We start from the raw sequence: 21,391 nt of genomic DNA on the forward strand, positions 1-21,391 counted from the left end.
AAAGAAAGAAAGAAAGAAAGAAAGAAAGAAAGAAAGAAAGAATCTCCTCTTGAATGATCTCAGAGCTCCTCCCACCAGGGCTTCTGTGGGGTCAGAAACACCAATGAACTTAATATGGCAGTTTCTGGTTTGGCTCAGACGAATCATTCACATTTATGCTGCGGTAGTGTTTTAAATACATACATGCATATATATGCAATTGAGATTTTGCATATTTTTCAAACATGCAAATTTAGGCATTACATTATTTGTATAAAATCTCCAGTTTCTGGACCTGCTTAAGAGAGAACACATCCATCCAGAGCTTTTAAATAAGATCTGCAACCTCTGTGTTTACTTAGAAAAAACTGTCTCCTTAATGTGAAGTACTTTTGCAATTTAAGAAAGATTATGGTCAATTTCCTCCCTTCGTCTTCAGGTCCAGCAAAAATCATTTTGATTTAATAGTGCTTGAGTAGCACGCCTATGTTTTTAATTTAGTATTGGTCTGACGTAATCTGACATGATTTAGCAATTACTATAAAGTAAAATTGATCTTATCTGTTGCCATGAAAGCACAACAATTTCAGCTTATTCAGAATCATTCCAAAACTATTTCTGGATGGCATTCTGCTGAAATCTATTTGTCTTCATACAGCTCTCTCTAAACCAGCCAACATCCACTATGGTGGTAATGAACTTATCTTCTGAATACTTCCACTAAACTAAAACTTTATCATAACTGTGGGTTGTCAGTGAAAGAAGAGCCTTGTTGATGCTTCAGATTGACATGTTTTCTTTCCCATGCTTGAATTGCATATTTGGTATGGAGGCATTATAAGATCACCATTCTCCCTTTAACCCCATAATGATAATTATCAAAGCAGTCCCCTCTATAAATCATGTGTATTTGTAACAGTATCTAGACCCTGAAACTAAGGCCCCATTGTGCTAGGAGCTTGTAGCGCGGTGGTCACCCACTCCCAGCCCAAAGGGCTTAAAAGCCAGCCCTTAGAGAGGCCTGGTCTGGGAGCCGTAGGGTGGGCTAATTGGGAGGCAGCTTCAGCATGGCAGACTCAGATGACCCTATAAAGGGGCTGCTGGGCTGAAGCTCAAAAGACTCTCTCTAGCTTCTGAGAGGGAGGGACCTGGCTGCAGGGACCTAAGTAGAGTACCTAGATTGGAGCAGGGCTGGGGAAGGGCCTGAGGAGCTGGGGGTGCACCAGCCAGGAAAGCCCCAGGCTGTGGCCTAGTATTAGGCCCAACAGGTACTGGGGTTGCAGGGGACAACGGAAGGTTAGACAGAGGCAGCAGGTCCAAACCCAACCTTGCCTGTGATGAGTGACTTATACTGCAGTCTGCCCCAGGGCTTGGGGACTAGCTGGTGACTGGCAGTAGCCTACGACTGAGGTGAGGTAGGGATAGGGGGTTGGGGTTCCCCAGGGAGGGAGACCCTGCAAGTGAGGGGTTACTGCTAGGGGGCAGCACCCCTGCGTACAAGGGGCACCGGATCCAGGAGGGACATGGGGGCCTGGCATAAGCAGGACACCTGCCTGCAGAGGGTGCTCCAAGGCTGGAAGTAGAGCTAATTCCCAGGACACCAGCAGGTGGCGCCGCACGGGTGAGTCCCACACCCTTACAGAGCTGTACATATTTGGAGTAAGTCCTTGTCCCAGAAAGCTTGCAGTCTACATAGATAAGACTAGAGGTGGGCAAAAGAAAGCATTCTCCCCATTTTATTGTAGGGTAACTGAATCACAAAAACATTATGTGACTTATCCAGGCTCACATGGGAAGTCGATGACAGAACCACGAACAATAATTTCATTTTAAGAGAGAGCTTGTCTCCTGGACCCAGACTCTATTGCATCGACCACCTCGCCCTCCATTTGCAATTGGGTAGCTTCACTTTGGCAACTATAGCAATTACTCCTGTGCAAAAGTAATACTAATACATCATTTAATATATGTTAGGCTGTCTCTTACTACAACTTAGCAGCTGCAAACAATGAGGATGCTCAACAGATCAGCTCCCACAGTTTTTTTGGAACAGCTCAACATGAAAATCTGGCTGCATTGTCACCAGGAGAGCTGCTGGGTGCTGAGTCCTTTTTTTAAAAAAAAAAATCTGGTCTTTAATTAGGTACGTAAATGAAAATTTGTCCCCATGTGACCAGATCAACTCTCCACAGACCAGTATAGGAACCTTTGAGCTTAAAAGCTGTGGTAGTGATTCCTTCAGATGTCAATGCTCTGTGCGTATGTCTACCCAGCAGTTAAACACCTGTGGCTGGCCCATGCCAGCTGGTTTGGGCTCAGGCTGCAGATGTTCAGGCTTAGGTTGGAACCTGGGCTCTGAGACACTCCCCTCTGGTGAGCCTGTCAACAGACCCGGGCCAGCTGCACGTTTGCTGTGTAGACACACTGTATCTTTCTAATCAAGGATGCGTTCGTAGAGGAGATAGCAGGGAAGTTCTTCCATCTAAACTGTCTTTTCCTTTGATCTGAGCTTTCTATAACTTCCCTTCCATGGAGATGAGGTGTGTGTGTATTCCTATGTGTTTTGTGTTATATTTTGTTAGTATAATTTGTTGTTTTGTGACTACTGTGCAGGACTTGGAGTCGAGACCAAGGCCGAATTCTAATCTCATTCACTTCAATGGGAGTTTCAGCGGTGTAAATGAAGTGTGCACTTTGTCCTCTGTTCTTTTTTATGTCCTGTTCTGCAATTGACAGTGACAATAAGCAAGTCACTTACTCCTGTACCTCCCTTTTCCCCATTTTAAAAAAAATCAGATTCCCTGCAGTAGGGTTAAGTGGATGGAGAGGTGTTTTCCCAAGACCCCTAACTAGATACAGATTAGTCCCCATCCCCATAGACAGAGGGCTTGTGCAAGGAAGGCAACGTCCCCCCTTAAAGCCAACTTTCTACAGAGAAAGTGGGAGACCTGCAGGTGGAAGAGACCTGCTGCTTGCATATCTGATGATATGTGATCTGGCCCATAGTTTTGCTAGTAATGTGAAGAAAACATTGTACAGTAGGTTAATATATTTGACTATGGAATATAGTTGCACACCATGTAAGCAAATACAGAATAACTCGATGCAAAGCAGAACAAAATGTGAAAATATCTTTAAGTGACAGCTACTTTCAAAAACCTGTGTCCAGCAGAACTCCCATGGATCAGCAGCCGAGGCAGACCAGGATAGTTTTTGCATTTCTTGCCAAACTGCTGTCATATCTTTCAGCTGTATACAGTGCAGGGAAGTAAGGGTTTCATTATGCTAATAATTACATTGCCTGCAGGCTTTTTGAAGTCACATCTCCCCATACAGCACAGAAACAGATTTTACAGAAATATCATTAAAGCTGTTAACTACAGGGAAAGGGGGGAAAAAATCAAAGACACAATCAAAGCATGCACTCTATTATCAATAAATGCAAGTGGCTTCGTAAATGTGTCACATTCTAAATGGTTTCATTGCGAATCAGCATAGGAATCAGCTGTTTTAAGGGAAAGTGAAATGTAATAAAAATAAAATTTTCATCATTGCATCTCATAAGGAAGAATGAATCACTAGAAAAATGTTTTAAAGTGTGTTACATAAGAACAGAAACAAACCAACAATCATAAACATGACTGGGGCTCCTGAGTGCTAGAGTAATACATAATGATAATAATAATAAATAGAAATAGGCACCTTGACACTGTTTGAGACAAAGGAAATGCAGGTCAGGATTTAGATGCATGGGAAAGGATTATTGTTTGTTGTTCATATTCGAGAAGATGAGACCCTTTCCCTGAAAAAGAGTGGTATAGAATTTGACAGATACAATACAAACGACTAAGGACTATGCACAAAATTTTGGGTAAGAGGTAGCAGTTAGGAGATCTGTGTGAGAATGCAGAGCAAAAGAACTGAGAAGGTTTGTGAGAAGGATCGTGCTCTGAGAGGATTTGGGAGTCTGGCTACATATGTGCACACATAGTGTTTAATGAGTGAGGGGGGAGTGAATGCAGGTTATCTCAAGTGCCTATATACAAATGCACAAAGCCTTGGAAACAAGCAGGGAGAACTGGAGGTCCTGGTGAAGGCAAGGAATTATGACGTGATTGGAATAACAGAGACTTGGTGAGGTAACTCACATGACTGGAGTACTGTCATGGATGGTTATAAACTGTTCAGGAAGGACAGGCAGAGCAGAAAAGGTAGGGGAGTAGCACTGTATGTAAGGGAGCAGTATGACTGCTCAGAGCTCCGGTATGAAACTGCAGAAAAACCTGAGTGTCTCTGGATTAAGTTTAGAAGTGTGAGCAACAAGAGTGATGTAGTGGTGGGAGTCTGCTATAGACCACCAGATCAGGGGGATGAGGTGGATGAGGCTTTCTTCCAGCAACTCGCAGAAGCTACTAGATCGCACACCCTGGTTCTCATGGGCGACTTCAATCACCCTGATATCTGCTGGGAGAGCACTACAGCGGTGCACAGACAATCCAGGAAGTTTTTGGAAAATGTAGGGGACAATTTCCTGGTGCAAGTGCTGGAGGAGCCAACTAGGGGGAGAGCTTTTCTTGACCTGCTGCTCACAAACCGGGAAGAATTAGTAGGGGAAGCAAAAGTGGATGGGAATCTGGGAGGCAGTGACCGTGAGTTGGTCGAGTTCAGGATCCTGACACAGGGAAGAAAGGTAAGCAGCAGAATACGGACCCTGGACTTCAGGAAAGCAGACTTCGACTCCCTCAGGGAACTGATGGGTAGGATCCCCTGGGGGAATAACATGAGGGGGAAAGGAGTCCAGGAGAGCTGGCTGTATTTCAAAGAATCCCTATTGAGGTTACAGGGACAAACCATCCCGATGTGTCGAAAGAATAGTAAATATGGCAGACGACCAGCTTGGCTTAACAGTGAAATCCTTGTGGATCTTAAACATAAAAAAGAAGCTTACAAGAAGTGGAAGATTGGACAAATGACCAGGGAAGAGTATAAAAATGTTGCTCGGGCATGTAGGAATGAAATCAGGAGGGCCAAATCACACCTGGAGCTGCAGCTAGCAGGAGATGTTAAGAGTAACAAGAAGGGTTTCTTCAGGTATGTTGGCAACAAGAAGAAAGCCAAGGAAAGTGTGGGCCCCTTACTGAATGAGGGAGGCAACCTAGTGACAGAGGATGTGGAAAAAGCTAATGTACTCAATGCTTTTTTTGCCTCTGTCTTCACGAACAAGGTCAGCTCCCAGACTGCTGCACTGGGCAACACAGCATGGGGAGTAGGTGGCCAGCCCTCTGTGGAGAAAGAAGTGGTAGGTATTTAGAAAAGCTGGACGTGCACAAGTCCATGGGGCTGGACGAGTTGCATCCGAGAGTGCTAAAGGAGTTGGCGGCTGTGATTGCAGAGCCATTGGCCATTATCTTTGAAAACTCATGGCGATCGGGGGAAGTCCCGGACGACTGGAAAAAATGTAGTGCCAATCTTTAAAAAAGGGAAGAAGGAGGATCCCTGGGAACTACAGGCCAGTCAGCCTCACCTCAGTCCCCAGAAAAATCATGGAGCAGGTCCTCAAGGAATCTATCCTGAAGCACTTACATGAGAGGAAAGTGATCAGGAACAGTCAGCATGGATTCACCAAGGGAAGGTCATGCCTGACTAATCTAATCGCCTTCTATGATGAGATTACTGATTCTGTGGATGAAGGGAAAGCAGTGGATGTATTGTTTCTTGACTTTAGCAAAGCTTTTGACACGGTCTCCCACAGTATTCTTGTCAGCAAGTTAAAGAAGTATGGGCTGGATGAATGCACTATAAGGTGGGTAGAAAGTTGGCTAGATTATCGGGCTCAACGGGTAGTGATCAATGGCTCCATGTCTAGATGGCAGCCGGTATCAAGTGGAGTGCCCCAAGGGTCGGTCCTGGGGCTGGTTTTGTTCAATATCTTCATAAATGATCTGGAGGATGGTGTGGATTGCACTCTCAGCAAATTTGTGGATGATACTAAACTAGGAGGAGTGGTAGATATGGTGGCAGGTAGGGATAGGATACAGAGGGACCTAGACAAATTGGAGGATTGGGCCAAAAGAAATCTGATGAGGTTCAACAAGGATAAGTGCAGGGTCCTGCACTTAGGATGGAAGAATCCAATGCACCGCTACAGACTAGGGACCGAATGGCTAGGCAGCAGTTCTGCGGAAAAGGACCTAGGGGTGACAGTGGACGAGAAGCTGGATATGAGTCAACAGTGTGCCCTTGTTGCCAAGAAGGCCAATGGCATTTTGGGATGTATAAGTAGGGGCATAGCCAGCAGATCGAGGGACATGATCGTTCCCCTCTATTCGACATTGGTGAGGCCTCATCTGGAGTACTGTGTCCAGTGTTGGGCCCCACACTACAAGAAGGATGTGGATAAATTGGAGAGAGTCCAGTGAAGGGCAACAAAAATGATTAGGGGTCTGGAACACATGACTTATGAGGAGAGGCTGAGGGAACTGGGATTGTTTAGTCTGCAGAAGAGAAGAATGAGGGGGGATTTGATATCTGCTTTCAACTACCTGAGAGGTGGTTCCAAAGAGGATGGTTCTAGACTATTGTCAGTGGTAGAAGAGGACAGGACAAGGAGTAATGGTCTCAAGTTGCAGTGGGGGCGGTTTAGGTTGGATATTAGGAAAAACTTTTTCACTAGGAGGGTGGTGAAACACTGGAATGCGTTACCTAGGGAGGTGGTAGAATCTCCTTCCTTAGAAGTTTTTAAGGTCAGGCTTGAAAAAGCCCTGGCTGGGATGATTTAATTGGGGATTGGTCCTGCTTTGAGCAGAGGGTTGGACTAGATGACCTCCTGAGGTCCCTTCCAACCCTGATATTCTATGATTCTATGAATCTGGTTATGCATGACCAAAGTAGGCAGTAGCACTTATGGAGCACTGAAAAACAGGTCCTGGACCTCTTACTTCTATACACCTACTGAAATTAAGCTCACAAAGTTTTTTTAAATTGACTTCTAATTTAAAAACATTGGTTTTGACCGTTTAAAAAAAAATCAGTGTTCTATTTCAGCAGCTGTGAAAGTTTTTTGCCTTCCTTATGCATTCAAATGCTGACCTACGTTTCCTTTGTCTTGACCTACCTCATCAGAGGGGACAATCTGCTGGAAATAATAAAAAAGGCAGCTTTTGTTAGGTTTGAACCTGTGCGCACTGAAACCAATGTTAAAATTCTCACACCCCAGTTCAGCAGCCTATTCCTATTCAATGAAGTCCAGAAGCATGTGCCTAACTTTAAGTAACTGCTTAAGTTCCACAATGTGCTTAAGTGCTTGGCTGAATAGGAATGGACATAGAATCATAGAATATCAGGGTTGGAAGGGACCTCAGGAGGTCCAACCCCCTGCTCAAAGCAGGACCAATCCCCAATTTTTGCCCCAGATCCCTAAATGGCCCCCTGAAGGATTGAACTCACAACCCTGGGTTTAGCAGGCCAATGCTCAAACCACTGAGCTATCCCTCCCCCCATAAAGCACATGCTGCAATGCTTTGCTGAAATGGGGCCCTATTAACTCCACTCAGGCACAATGAGAGACAGTGGCACCTTCAGCAGTTATGGAGAAATTAAGACAGTTATAGGTATTATAGATCAAAGAAATGTAGGACTGGAAGGGACCTCAATAGGTTATCTAGTCAAGTCCCCCACACTGAGGCAGGATTAAGTATTTTAGACCATCTCTGACAGATGTTTGTCCAACTTGTTCTTAAAAACCTCCAATGGCAGAGATTCCATGACCTCTCAAGGTAATTTGTTCCAGTGATTAACTAATATTTAGTTTGTGATCCACTATAAGCCCCAGGCCCCTTTCTGCAGTACTCCTTCTTAGGCAGTCATTTGCAATTTTGAATTCTAATACTGTCCTCCAAAGTGCTTGCAACCCCTCCCAGCTTGATATTGTCCACAAACTTTATAAGTGTACTCTCTATGCTATATCATTTATGCAATATCATTTATGTAGATATTGAACGGAACCATATTTCTAAAGCCAGCCTTGAAAATGATATAGAATTTGACCACTTGTAGCTTTAGGCTTGATTCTGTTCCCATTTACATGGTCTAAATCAGGAGTAACTCCACTGAAATCAGTGGGTTCGCAGTGGTGTAAAACTGCCATACGTGAGAGTAGAATCAAATTCTTTCACAATTAATGTAGCTTTTATTTTATAAAAGTGTCTCAAACTTCAGGAGGAAAATTCTCAATGGAATAAGTAGGCTTAGCATGTTTTGTTCCTGTGAGTATTAATGATCAAATATAAATATGACTTCACAATTTATGCACAGTCCATATGGGGCAAAAAGCACTTAATCTTTGCTCTTTCCCATCTTTGGGTATGTTTCTTTTTGGCCAGGAAACTGATTGATCTAAAGAGAATGACTTTTCTGGGAGAAGTGGTTTGTGCTGCTTGAATGGCTCTTGCTGTACTTCTAAAGCCTTCCCACCAACAAAAAAACAAAAACAAAAAAGTAACAGGAAAACAAGGACCAAAACAAAATGCTATTTCCCCCTACATTATTGTCAGCAGGGATCAGCAGAGACGAAAGAATTTCTGCATGCCAAAGCGTTGAGAAGTTTAGCATATTAGCGGGCCTGCCAGGCAAACTGAAATATAATGAAATGGAAAGCTGGAGGGAAAAACCTTTTAAAATGTATTAATTCTATATTAGAGTGAATATTGAAAGCCATTTAAAAGTATATGTCACTGGCAGCCTTTCACTGATTTTTAGCTTTCTACAAATTCTGTATTGGTTCTCCTGCCATGCTCATCACCACAGTATCTGAATGCCTTCCAGTAGTACATTCAGCTATGTGACAGACATCTGGCATGTGTTGTTCGTTTTTTCCTCCTCTCCCCAGAGGGTGCAGTGTGTGCACCCGAGTGAATTGTTTGGTTTTGGGTTTTTTAATACACATGTTGCTATGTATTTGTTAGAAGTCAAAGAAATGCCCCTTACACTTGGAGTAGAGAGTGACAAGCCTTGGTTCCTGAGGGACTAGTTCACTACACGTCTCGGTCTAGCCCCTGAGAAAGTTCTGCCTCCCATGGTTTATCCCTATTACAGAGTTCTGTTTGGGCCAGAGGAATGAAATTGTCAACCATGATCTTTACCCTGGGCCGGGTAGCAGTCTTTTAGATATCCTCCACTTTGCATTTAGCATATTGTCAAATACACAGGTATTAGCAGAAGAAAGTGTCATGTTCTTTCCCTGTCACTTGCCACAAACCTGTTAGTTTTACCCTAACAGCTTTCTTCTATGAAATTGTCTGGTAACATTCATTTGACTGTGAAAAGCCTTTTATAGGAATTGTAATGCTGCTATCTTTCAACTGCACAATAACTGGCAAATTTGTTTTGCCTGATGGCATTTTCTATATGTAAAATATGAATAGACCATTTCATATTCAGGCAAGAAAAAGGTATAGACATGCAACAACAACTCAGATATATTAAACACTGTTGATCACACCAGTCTTTAACGTTTAGATCATTTTCAGAATTGGTTCTCCACTTGTTCTGCGACTTTTCTGCCAATTTTCTTCCTTTTTCTCTCATCTGTTACTCTTCCTTGGGTTTCAGCTGAAGGGACAGATGAACTGTAGAGACAGACTTGAAAGTATTAGTCTGCGTAGTGTTTCCTTCTCATTGCCTGACATGTGAGGAATGATTATGTATGGAATGGCTATTAGTGGTAAAGGGAGTTTCCCAAGTATAGCACTTTTGTTATTTGGTAACTAGTTCAAGTCAACAGTGAATGCATAACATTAATAATGTGTGACAATCAGAATTAAGAGTGAAAAACATAAAACATAAAAACATAGAGCTGTGCAACGCTGGGGGGCTTTTCCATGAAATTTGTGAAGAAAACAGGCAATTTCATTTTGGGTTGGTTCATGCCAAAAAAAATCTCCTCTCTCACCTCCTACACCAAATTTTATGAAATCATACTGAAAATGGAAAATAATTCAGCTTTCTGTGTTTTTGGTCCCAGATTTTCCTTTGCCTGAAAATAAATCTGTTCCAGGTTAAAGTATTGTTAGAACTGGTTGCACTAACTCCAATAATTGCAAGATTTTGTCAGATGGTTGCAGTTTTTAACACTTTTGTTGTTGCTTTTAGTTTTATAAGTATTGAGTTCCAGTAACATCTTCGGAGTGCTAGATATTGCACAAATACAAAACCATTGTTATTAAACAGAACTGGGGATGTGCTACATTTTCTTACCAATTCATATAATTATCTTTCACCGGAAATTCAAACCTGAAAGTTCTTTAAGTGCCTAAATATGGATTTCAGGACCTAACTTTAGGTATCCAGGTTTGAAAGTTTTTACTTATGTCTCAGTCACACTAAACTGCATTTCTTCCTACCAAATCACTAGCAATGTTCAGTGCCAAACTGTGAATCCAAGAAGGCAATAGGATTACTTGTGTGTTTCATAGTTCCCAGTTTGGACCTCAGTGCATGCCCAAGATTACTTTTATTATGATGATTATTTTTAGCAACCATGCATTTGTGATCCAAAGAGTTAGTTACAGGAAAGCATATAAAATATACCTAAGGTTAAGTAAATATACAGGGACATGAAGCAACAATGTAAATAGGAGTGATACTAAAACCCCATTGTTGCACTGGTAATAGGAGGCCAAGCCAATATATGATGCATTAAATCAATTTTTAAACAAGTAGCAGTTGAGCCAGTCTATACACAGCTTGAATAGATATTCAAGAAGTATGGTAAGGCTACATTGTATTTCTCTGAAAAGCTGGGTTTTGTGTTGATATTTTAGGTTGTGTGTCTTTCAGTTTTGCTCTTTTATAAGTAGAAAGTAATGTGTCTGCTAAAGTTCCTCCTTTTCTTGAACCAGTCTTGGGATTGATTGGCAGTATTTTACAAAGCCACCTCTGTACTTAGAAGGTTATTGTGATGCAATGTTGTATCACTCTGCGGTGCTTCTTTATGGATTAATCGTGCTTTGCCCCAACACCATTCAAGTCTATTAAATGCTTCCTCATAGAGAAACACACTTCACTCCAATGTTAAAAACATTCAGCTCTGCACAGTCATATATAGCAGGAGAAGTGTGCGCTTTTGGGGACACATATTGGGGCTGGATATGCCAGAGCAATCAAAAGGATAACGAAATGATTAAGGAACTGAGCTGCAATAAATGACTGCTTTTATTCAGGCAATTTTTCTTCATACAGTGCAAGTTCCAGGGCCAGTGGAAAACCTGCGGGCTGTATCTACCTCACCTACCTCAGTTCTTCTTTCCTGGGAACCCCCTGCCTATGCAAATGGTCCAGTCCAAGGTTACAGATTGTTCTGCACAGAGACTGCTACTGGAAAAGAACAGGTGAGCAAGTTAATGGAGCTGTATGTTCTTCTTTCAGTTAGTTGTGAGAGCAGGCTTTTGCTGGATGACGTGACAAAATCAGACAGGAAGGAGAAGAAGCGTTCAATCCAAGTGATCAAGGATATCTGTTCAGCAGCTTTAAACCTGTTGATAGTGGAAATTTTGGTGCTTCAATGGCATAACAGATTGGAGTGGTTACTCCTCAGGTTAAGTACCTTGGAAATGTTCATTGAAAGGCAGTGAGTAGAGGGGATTTTTTTTGAAAAAAATCAAGCCTTTAGAACCCCTGGCAGGTTTGAACTGTGAGAATTTACATGCCACTTTAGCTGAATATTACACAGGCCTATTACAAAATACTTTAATATATAGAGGAACTCATTCTTCTTTCACTTACACTGTGCAAGACATGAGTATCTCCACGGCAGTAAATGGGATGGCCTATTGAAATCCACATTAGTCTTATGATTTACTAATATGGCAGCAGGATCAAGCCATATGGATTCACACCAGCATACGATTGGTGTAAGCAGGAGAGAAACAAGCCCTTAGTTTACCTTTCTTATCCAAAGTCTAGAAACGAAGCAAAGAGCCCTTCCCTTATAACAGTCCTTTAGATTTTTCAGACACAGAATCCCTGTTATATTTGTGCAGAACTACTACTGATGTTAAGGGAAGTTCTACAAATTAGATATGATCTAATTTATTTCCTCAGTGGCTCGTTTTCCCTTTCCTCAGGGCCAGGTCCATTCCAGGAGTGTAAAATATATAAACCCAGTCTAGGCATTATCTGTATTTCTCATAAATGAGAGATCTAAACAAAGGGAATTTGCATCATCATTATTATTGGTGTTCTGCAATGACTGTGTGTTTTTATGTGGAAACATATAAGATCATGGTCTCTGTTCCAAGGATCCTGCACTCTAGCAAATAAACAGTTTAAACAGTTCAGACTGTTAACATAGTACATCAGTAGCTGATGTAAAGTTAAGGTGGCATAGTGATCCTGTAGAGGTCATTGAAATATGCTATGTGGATGAAATGTGACTTAAAAAAATAATAATAGAGATTTAGAAGAGGACAGGGTAGTAAAATAGGGACTCCCCTTTTCTCCATCTGAGCCAGTTTAATTTATTAGTAGCCTGTAGCAGTCACAGGCATCATAAATCCCAGGGTAGATTTATCTGGCTTCTTCACCCCCCAAAATCTTCTCTCTCTTCTCTTGTCTTTCTTTATTTCACTCTCTCCTTTTTTTCCTGGAATTCCTCCATGACTCCTAGTCCTTATTTTCTCCCTTCTTTTCCCTTCTTCCTTTCCCTATCACTTTCTTATGGGAGAAGGAGTGATTGATTTAAGCAAGGAAACTTTCTACTGTGCTTTAAATAACTAAACCAAAGATATAAGCACCAGAGTCAGCTACATCTTGAACTGTGGCAGTTTAATATCATAATCTATTGAGAACTGAGCTGTAACAAGCAATGCTATGTTACAAATTACCTTTTACAGCAACTTAAATAAGGATTTAGCATTACCTCTTAGACATAGAAAAGCCCTACTGTGTAATCAGTTCATCCCTCAGCATTACTGTCATATCTTCTTTAACGTTTCCCCTTAGTAACAATTATCATTTTTATGTGCCCAGAATATAGAGGTTGATGGACTATCATACAAACTGGAGGGGCTGAAAAAATTCACGGAATACACCTTACGATTCCTGGCTTATAACCGCTATGGCCCTGGGGTATCCACTGAAGATCTTACTGTCGTGACGCTTTCTGATGGTAAGTTAGAACTACAGGTGCCAGGATGGACAATGTAAGGAGAAGAAAAATGTGCACTTTGTAGATGAACATCACAGATCGCTATGTAAAAGTTTTATCCTTGGACCAGGACAAATTTAGGATTTCCTCTACTATATACTCAGTTCAAGTCAATGATAGGCACGACAAACTAAATGAAAATTGACTACGAAAATGTAAACTCTTAAATAAAATAATAAATAAATAAATATATTCAGGTCTTTTTCAGAGGCAGAAATCATAGATTCATTGTCTCCCCATTATATCGTTTCATAGGTGTTTGTGGTCATATCCCTCATGATCATTTGTCCTTTTCATTTTTCCTAGTTTGGTAGAAGGTTGTTACATAGCATGATGCTATCTCTACCCTCCCTTTCCAGTTCCTGAAGTTATACACAGGTTTGTCCTCACCACTTTTTAATGGAAAGTATTTTATTATATTTGGTAATCTGAAGAAACAGGTTTCTAGATCTTCCTCATATTTGGAATACTAGAGTAGAAAATGTTTGGTTTACTTTCTTCCCTGTCACAGTGATTGCATAGTCACTCGTCCCATGTCTTGCACTGTGCTTTGTGTCTCCGCATTCTTGGGGTAATAAATTGAAGTTTATTTTGTGCTTGGAAACGTCTAATGCCTGATATTCATGTGTAAGTGCTGCAGTGACTCCTGGTGAAGTCAGTGAGCCTGATTCCCACACTTGTAAATCAGGAGTAACTCCATTGATCAGTTTGGTTACAGTGGTGTAAAAACAGTGTAAATGATAGGAGAATTAGCCCAATAATTGGGTGTACAAAAAATGGATGTGTGTGTCCTTCTGGTGGTACCTTGATGACTTTTCTGGGTAGATTTTTTTCACTGCTAGAAACTTGTTACAACTTTTTGGAGGAAAACAGAACCCTGAAAGTTAGAAGGGAATAATTAGTATTGGTGGTGGTAGTGTTGGGGTAGTGATGGAGATTTTTATAATTGCATGTATTCTGATAGCCATGGTTTTTTCCTGTGTAGTTCTGAATTTAGGTATTCAAATTACAGTCTCTGCTCCTGTCCTGTATTTGAATCACTGTTTGACTTAAGCTCACAGTAGTGCTGTCTTTACCAGGGCTGTGTCTTCACTGCAAAAAAATGGTGGTTTTTTACACTTAGGTAACTATCTTGCTATAAAATCCTAGTGGAGACAAGGCACACACCCAGGTGGGGATATAGAGTTGACCTTGACTAGCTCCATTTAAATGAAGAACTTACCTGCCCTTGTTTCTCTTACATTTTTACAGAGACATGGCTACTTAGCTGTAAAAAAAATACACATTTTTTTGTGGTGAAGACAAAACTTAGGAAAACAGAAGTGTTTAGCAAACGTGTTAGCATAACACTTACTTAACACATTTTAAAACTCCACTTTGCAGCCAGTGGAGACAAAGACAATGGTGCTTATAAATATATTAGCTAACACACTTGCTAAAAACATTTCCTTTTCCTAATCTAGGCAGTGCCTATGATGGAAGAAAAGATTTAAATAGATAAGGATGAACCCTTGCCTCAAGTTCTGTTGTATTTACAAATATTTCCCTTATTAAAAAACAAATATTTGCTATCCTACAGAATTGATAAAAACACTATGATAATATTATTGTAGGCTGTAGTGTTTCAGACCATCATTGTAGTATCCTTTATAAGGTTCATCTGTGATACCCACACCTCATTTGGCACTTCAACTTTCAATTATTTTACATTTGATACCTCTTCAATATTTTTTCAAGTACTACTTAGGCCTATCCATCTAATTCAGTCATCACTTGTAACACAGATTGGATCTTGGCAGAATAAATTACTTCACACTTATAATTATAAAAACAAAAGGAAAACAAGTGAAAATGAATATTTTGCATAATTTATGTAGATATAATTCAGACTGTGAAGTGTAGTACTGTGGCTCGGTTCTTCACTTTGGTTTTAAATGTCATCATAAGTGAGAAAGGGAGAGATTGTTATTCATGAGTCTGAAGATTATCCTCTGCAAATTTTGTCAGAAGATTTCACCTCTTTGGGAGCACAAAATGTCACTGAAGAGAAGGCTTTTATGAAACTATTCCAGAAAACAGCAAAATGGAGAATATGACATCCCAAGAAGCATTTAACTTCTCTGCTGTTAAGCAAGGGGAGAAGGTGGGGTGGTCTGAAATGAAACCTATTGGTACCAGTTTTGCATTGTTTTGTATATGTGTACATGAAGCAAGTGAGTAGATTTGCTTCATGCTGTCCCCACAAGTGGGTTCCATTCTTGGGTGCCAGCAGGTGACTAAAAGTTACAAAAGTCTTTTGCTCCAGAGCAACCTTCTTATCAGTTGCAGGTTCAGTTTACAGGAAAGGAGCAGGCAGGCAGCGGACATAGATGATGTGGTGTAAATTATCATGAATCCAAACTAATTCAGTGCTCTTGGTTTGGTTTTGTTGGTGGGAGTGAGCTGCCCAGCAGAGAATTAAGAATTTTACGCAGGTTCCTCTCCTCTTCTTTTAGAGTTAACAGAGTTTTCAGTATCCAGGAGATATTTGTAAAACTATTGTAATGTTCTGTGGCAAGGACAGTCAAATTTTGAGCCTGTCAACTTAGATTTTGCCCTTTTAACTCATCCCACTGAATACAGCAATTGCAGCACACACAGACAAAACTACCCCTGGTGCTGCAGGGAGGTGTAAACTGTAGCTTTTTGCAACACTGAGGACTTGGTGTAGTTAGGGGAGGAGAGGAAGGTGTCTTTAAGGCATCTTTCCATTTCCCTGATCCTAGGGCCACTAGGAGACATTTAAGCCTTTGGTGTAAGTTAGAGCAATCTATGGACTAAATCAGTGTTTCCCAAACTTGGGACGCTGCTTGTTCAGGGAAAGCCCCTGGCAGGCCAGGCCGGTTTGTTTACCTGCCACGTCCACAGGTTCGGCCGATCGGGGCTCCCACTGGCCGCAGTTCGCCGCTGCAGGCCAATGGGGGCTGCGGGAAGCGGCGCGGGCTGAGGGACGTACCGGCTGCCGCTTCCTGCAGCCCCCATTGGCCAGGAGCAACGAACCACGGTCAGTGAGAGCTGTGATCAGCTGAACCCGCAGACGACGCAGGTAAACAAACCGGCCCGGCCCGCCAGGGGCTTTCCCTGAACAAGCAGTGTCCCAAGTTTGGGAAACACTGGACTAAATTATACCAGCCTCCGTGGTGCCATTGGGACCATTCTTCTGGCCAAAGCAAGGCTGGAGCCTGGGCTTTCTGGCCCTGCCCCCCTATTATATTCCCAAAGTGTGTGTGTGGGGGGGAGGAAATGGGGGAAGTATATGCTGGGATTTCTGGTTGCCTCTTTAGGACAGCTTTTCAGTTGTTTTGCACTGCCACAGTAGCCCAGGAGTAGTTGGCAGAGGGGCCTGGGATCTGGCCCTTTATGTATAATATCATACAGTGATCTGAGTTCCCACAAAAATGCTATGCACGGTGAAGGGGGGAAGGGAATTAAAGAGTGCGAAGCTGAAAGTGATACCAGAACTTATTACAATTATTTTATTTCAGTAGAATTTAGAGAGTACAACCAAGATTAGGGCCTTATTCTGCTACGTACTGTACTATACAAACAAATAGTAATAGACATTCCCACCCCAAAAAGCTCATGATCTAAATAGATCAGACAGACAGAGGGTGGGAGAAAGGAAGAATTATTATCACAGTTTTACAGATGGAGAGCAGAGACAAAGAGAAATTAAGTAGGAAGGCTGTGTAGAGCAAGGGATTAAATATAGGTCTCCAAAATCCTAGGCCAGTGTTTTAACCACAAGACCAAAACCTTCCTCTCTAAAACTTAATGACCAACATTTTCCCCTGTATCACTTTGCAAAGACCATGTAATCTTATTTTATTTCTCCAAGATGAATACTACAACAGACTTGTGTAGGTGTACAGTTGAAAAAGGGGATAGGGATTCTGTTAAGGAAACAGATTTCCTTTTCAGTCTTCCAAGGGTTTATTTTGAACAGGACTAAAAATTAAAATGATGAAGAAGCCTTGATACTGTTGTTCTACCTGATTTTCTTTGTTGTTGTAACACTGCTGTGTCATCACTTCTGTAGGTCCCCACCTCACCTCCTGTGTTCTTTTTTTCTGTGCGTCCTTCACTGTGGGCTGTACTGCTTCAGTCTAGTTTCGGTTGTTGGGTTTAGTGTGTGTGTGTTGGGTTATATTGATGTCCTGTGATACACAGTAGGTCAGACTAGATGATTTGGTGGTTCCTTCTGGTGTTAAATTCTGTGGCACTTTCACACTATATGATACAGTAGATGATGTCATAAAGAAGCCACGCATACTATTTCCTTGCATGTCTGTAGGAAGAAATTATTCATGAAGCTCTGGGATCTAACGTACAGTCTAAGAAATATACTTTAATCACAGGGATTTATTATCTTCAGTTGTTATTATCTTCAATTCCAGGAACTATAGAATCACAGACTTATAGAATTTACCGGTTCTTTAATGTTTAGTTTTCTGTTTAATATACAGCTCAGTTAATATTTGGTCTTTTTGGCTTTTTGCCATTCCAGAAATGCTTTGAACGATCATGCCTAAGAATTTTTCAAAATGTGTTTAATCCCAAAAATTGGCAGACAGTTTTTTTTAATTCTTTCTGAATATTTGATTCAAAATAATTAATATCCATAATGATGATAGGAATATTTTTTTTAAAAAAAATTAAGGAGTGAGGATCAAACTGACACAGTCAGGACACTGAGCATATAAAGTTATTCATATATCAACAGCTGGCTCTATAACTTGAGCTATTCATGTGTTTACTTGCAGGTGGGGGGAGAAGTAACAGTGGCAGAGGAAATGCAGGCTGTTATAGTATTTAATGCAGAAAATTACCAGAATCTGTGTGGTTCTAACTCACAAGAGTGCAGATTTCCCCTATGCAAACACTCTGTGAGAGATGTCGTGCTTTAGGACTCCTTCGGGTTCTGTTGAACCCCAGTTCTCTTGGGTATAGTTAGCTCCAACTAAAGAATATTATCTGACCTCTCTGTGTTTTGTATACAGACTTCCCTTTACTCCCCACAGTATCTAAGTACCTTGCGGTGAGGTAGGGAAGTGCTAATATCCCCATTTTACAGATGGGTAACTGAGATACAGAGAGGGCTAAATGATTTCCCCCAGGTCACACAGACATTCTGTGGCAGGTCAGGGACTTGAACTCAGGTATCCCAGGTCTTAGGCTAGCACCCCTAAGCACTAGACCATCCTTGCTCTCACAGTTCCTTCCTATATAATCTCTAAGACAGTGGCCGCCAGACAGTTTGTTTGCATTTGCACCACTGCCCGCAGCTCCTAGTGGCTGTGGTTCGCCATTCCCGACCAATGGGAGCAGTGAGAAATGGTGTGGGCCACAGGGACATGTTTCCAGTCTGTTCCCTGAAAAGTGGGGGAATTACTCCATCCTCTTGATTTCCCAGTTTGTCCTCTCATCTCTGTCTGTATTTTAGATTATAAATTCTTCCAGGCAGGGCCTGGCTTCATTTCTGTTTGGCACAGCCCTGAGCATATTGTCAGCACTTAAAAATACAAATAATAAATAACTGCAATCCATGTGGCACACAACACAATCTGTCTATTAGGATGTGTGGTGTGCACTACAAAAAAAGAATACAAGCTTCTGTTCAGTTCTGAAGAGTGACTCCGTAGCAATGGTCGGTAGGGTTATTAGTTTATTGTCTCTCAAAGATTCCATATCAGATCTTCTCAGTTTACAAATACGACATGATTTTTTTGGGTAGCCTCCAGATTTGCAAATGTAGCCTGGGATTTGAAAGTAAAAATGTGTTCATTCTGGTGCATGCACCAATGCTAGTAAGGAAGATTTTTCAGGCAACATTCTGCCTCCCCTAAACTCTGCAACCCATTGTCTTAAATTTCTGAATGTGATTGCACAGGTGTAAATGAGGCCTGAATTTAGCCCTGCATTTTGAAGTTAGTTAAAAATAGATTACAAGAAAACTGCTTAATCCCAGCCTCCAGATACATGATGTGTTCTTTTATTGAATGATAAGAAGTTTCATATTCATATTCAGAGTGACTCCCAGTCATGACTCCTGCCAGCAATCCCAACCCCTGCCCCATGCTACATATAATCTGAAGTTATATTAGTTTGTTTTTGATTGGCCACCTCAAAAATAAATGTAATGTACTATGTTTTGGAAAATGTGATGATGCAGCAAAGGAAGGCAAAAAGACAATGCTTAATGATCTGAAGTGTAATTGCACTTGGCAGCATTTGTTTTTGAATATGGAGGAAGAGTTAATCTGGAGTTTTTTGTGCTGTGTACCTGCTTAGTTTAATGACACAGCAGAGAGTAATTGCCTGTGGAGAGGACACTGGGTGCTTTTAAAATTGTATGAATATGAAAGAGTTGCGAAATCTATTGTAAGAATTTGGGTCTGGATCCAAAGACCACTGATGTTAATGGATGTGTATTCCCATTGACTTCACTAAACTTTAGGTTACTGGTTGATCAAGAGCAAGAAGAAGTCTCTAAATACCTAGATTATAATAGACCAATGATTAATCAAACATAATGGAACCATAGATAATAAGCCTCATCCGTTTATAAAGAACAAGTTGCACCAGACAAACTCAATTGCTTTGTTTGATCAAGATACAAAACTGGTAGAAGTAGGAAATAAAGCAGTTGTAATCGTTCTAGACTGTTGTAAAGCATTTGATACAGTGACCCACAGATTTTTTTTTTTGCCTAAAATATTAAATCGCATTGTCTTGGTTATAAGTACTGTCTCATTGGCTGAAGTACAGTAAACAAAGGTAAAGACAATCAGCAATGTTCCTGTGAAGGTGACTCAGTTTGGTACTGGGTCTGGATTTATTTAGCATGTTGATTGAAGATCTGGAAGAAGGGATAAACAGCACATTAATTAAATTTGCACACGAAACCAAATTGGGAGGTGTTGCACACAGTGAGGACAGAGAAATAATAAAAAGTTATCAATGTGGACAGGAAAAACAATTATAGTCAACCTGGAGAAATGCAGGCTAATGCATTTGGGTGAGGAATCTTTTGAAACTAACAATCAGTAGCAGTAATACTTGGAAAAGGAATAATGACAAAAAAGGCCTAAGGTGATAATGGAGAGCAAATTATATACAACATCGAAGTTTAATGTGGTAGTTAAAAAACGCAAGTTTGATCTGCATGGGCTGAGACATCCCACCTGAATTCAGGAGACACAAGTTGCTTTGGCACTGATCAGATCGCCTTTAAAATCCCACATTTTTAAATACCTCAGGATTAGTGAGGATTGGACCTCAAAATATTTTTGACAGGTTTCAGAGTAACAGCCGTGTTAGTCTGTATTCGCAAAAAGAAAAGGAGGACTTGTGGCACCTTAGAGACGACTTCTACATAGAGTGCTTCCGCCGACGTGCACGGGCTGAAATTGTGGAAAAGCAGCATCACTTGCCCCATAACCTCAGCCGTGCAGAACACAATGCCATCCACAGCCTCAGAAACAACTCTGACATCATAATCAAAAAGGCTTACAAAGGAGGTGCTGTTGTCATCATGAATAGGTCGGAATATGAACAAGAGGCTGCTCGGCAGCTCTCCAACACCACTTTCTACAAGCCATTACCCTCTGATCCCACTGAGAGTCACCAAAAGCATCTACAGCATTTGCTCAAGAAACTTCCTGAAAAAGCAGAAGATCAAATCCGCACAGACACACCCCTGGAACCCTGACCTGGGATATTCTATCTACTACCCAAGATCCATAAACCTGGAAATTCTGGGCGCCCCATCATCTCAGGCATTGGCACCCTGACAGCAGGATTGTCTGGCTATGTAGACTCCCTCCTCAGGCCCTACGCTACCAGCACTCCCAGCTACCTTCGAGACACCACTGACTTCCTGAGGAAACTACAATCCATCGGTGATCTTCCTGATAACACCATCCTGGCCACTATGGATGCAGAAGCCCTCTACACCAACATTCCACACAAAGATGGACTACAAGCCGTCAAGAACACTATCCCCGATAATGTCACGGCTAACCTGGTGGCTTAAATTTGTGACTTTGTCCTTACCCATAACTATTGTACATTTGGGGACAATGTATACGTTCAGATCAGCGGCACTGCTATGGGTACCCGCATGGCCCCACAGCATGCCAACATTTTTATAGCTGATTTAGAACAACG

At 41.4% G+C, this 21,391-nt stretch overlaps 1 protein-coding gene across 1 annotated transcript in view; it reads left to right on the forward strand.

Annotated features, from left to right (window-relative positions):
• Nucleotides 1–21,391, forward strand: part of DCC (DCC netrin 1 receptor) — a 954,381-nt gene that overhangs the window by 678,455 nt on the left and 254,535 nt on the right. Inside the window, exons 10-11 of the mRNA XM_074952368.1 lie at nt 11,218–11,366; nt 13,006–13,144. Coding sequence (XP_074808469.1) covers nt 11,218–11,366; nt 13,006–13,144 — 288 coding nt within the window. The remainder of the gene's footprint in view (nt 1–11,217; nt 11,367–13,005; nt 13,145–21,391) is intronic.

This window comes from Natator depressus, chromosome 5, assembly GCF_965152275.1.
Source record: "Natator depressus isolate rNatDep1 chromosome 5, rNatDep2.hap1, whole genome shotgun sequence".
In the NCBI taxonomy this organism is placed as follows: Eukaryota; Metazoa; Chordata; order Testudines; family Cheloniidae; genus Natator; species Natator depressus.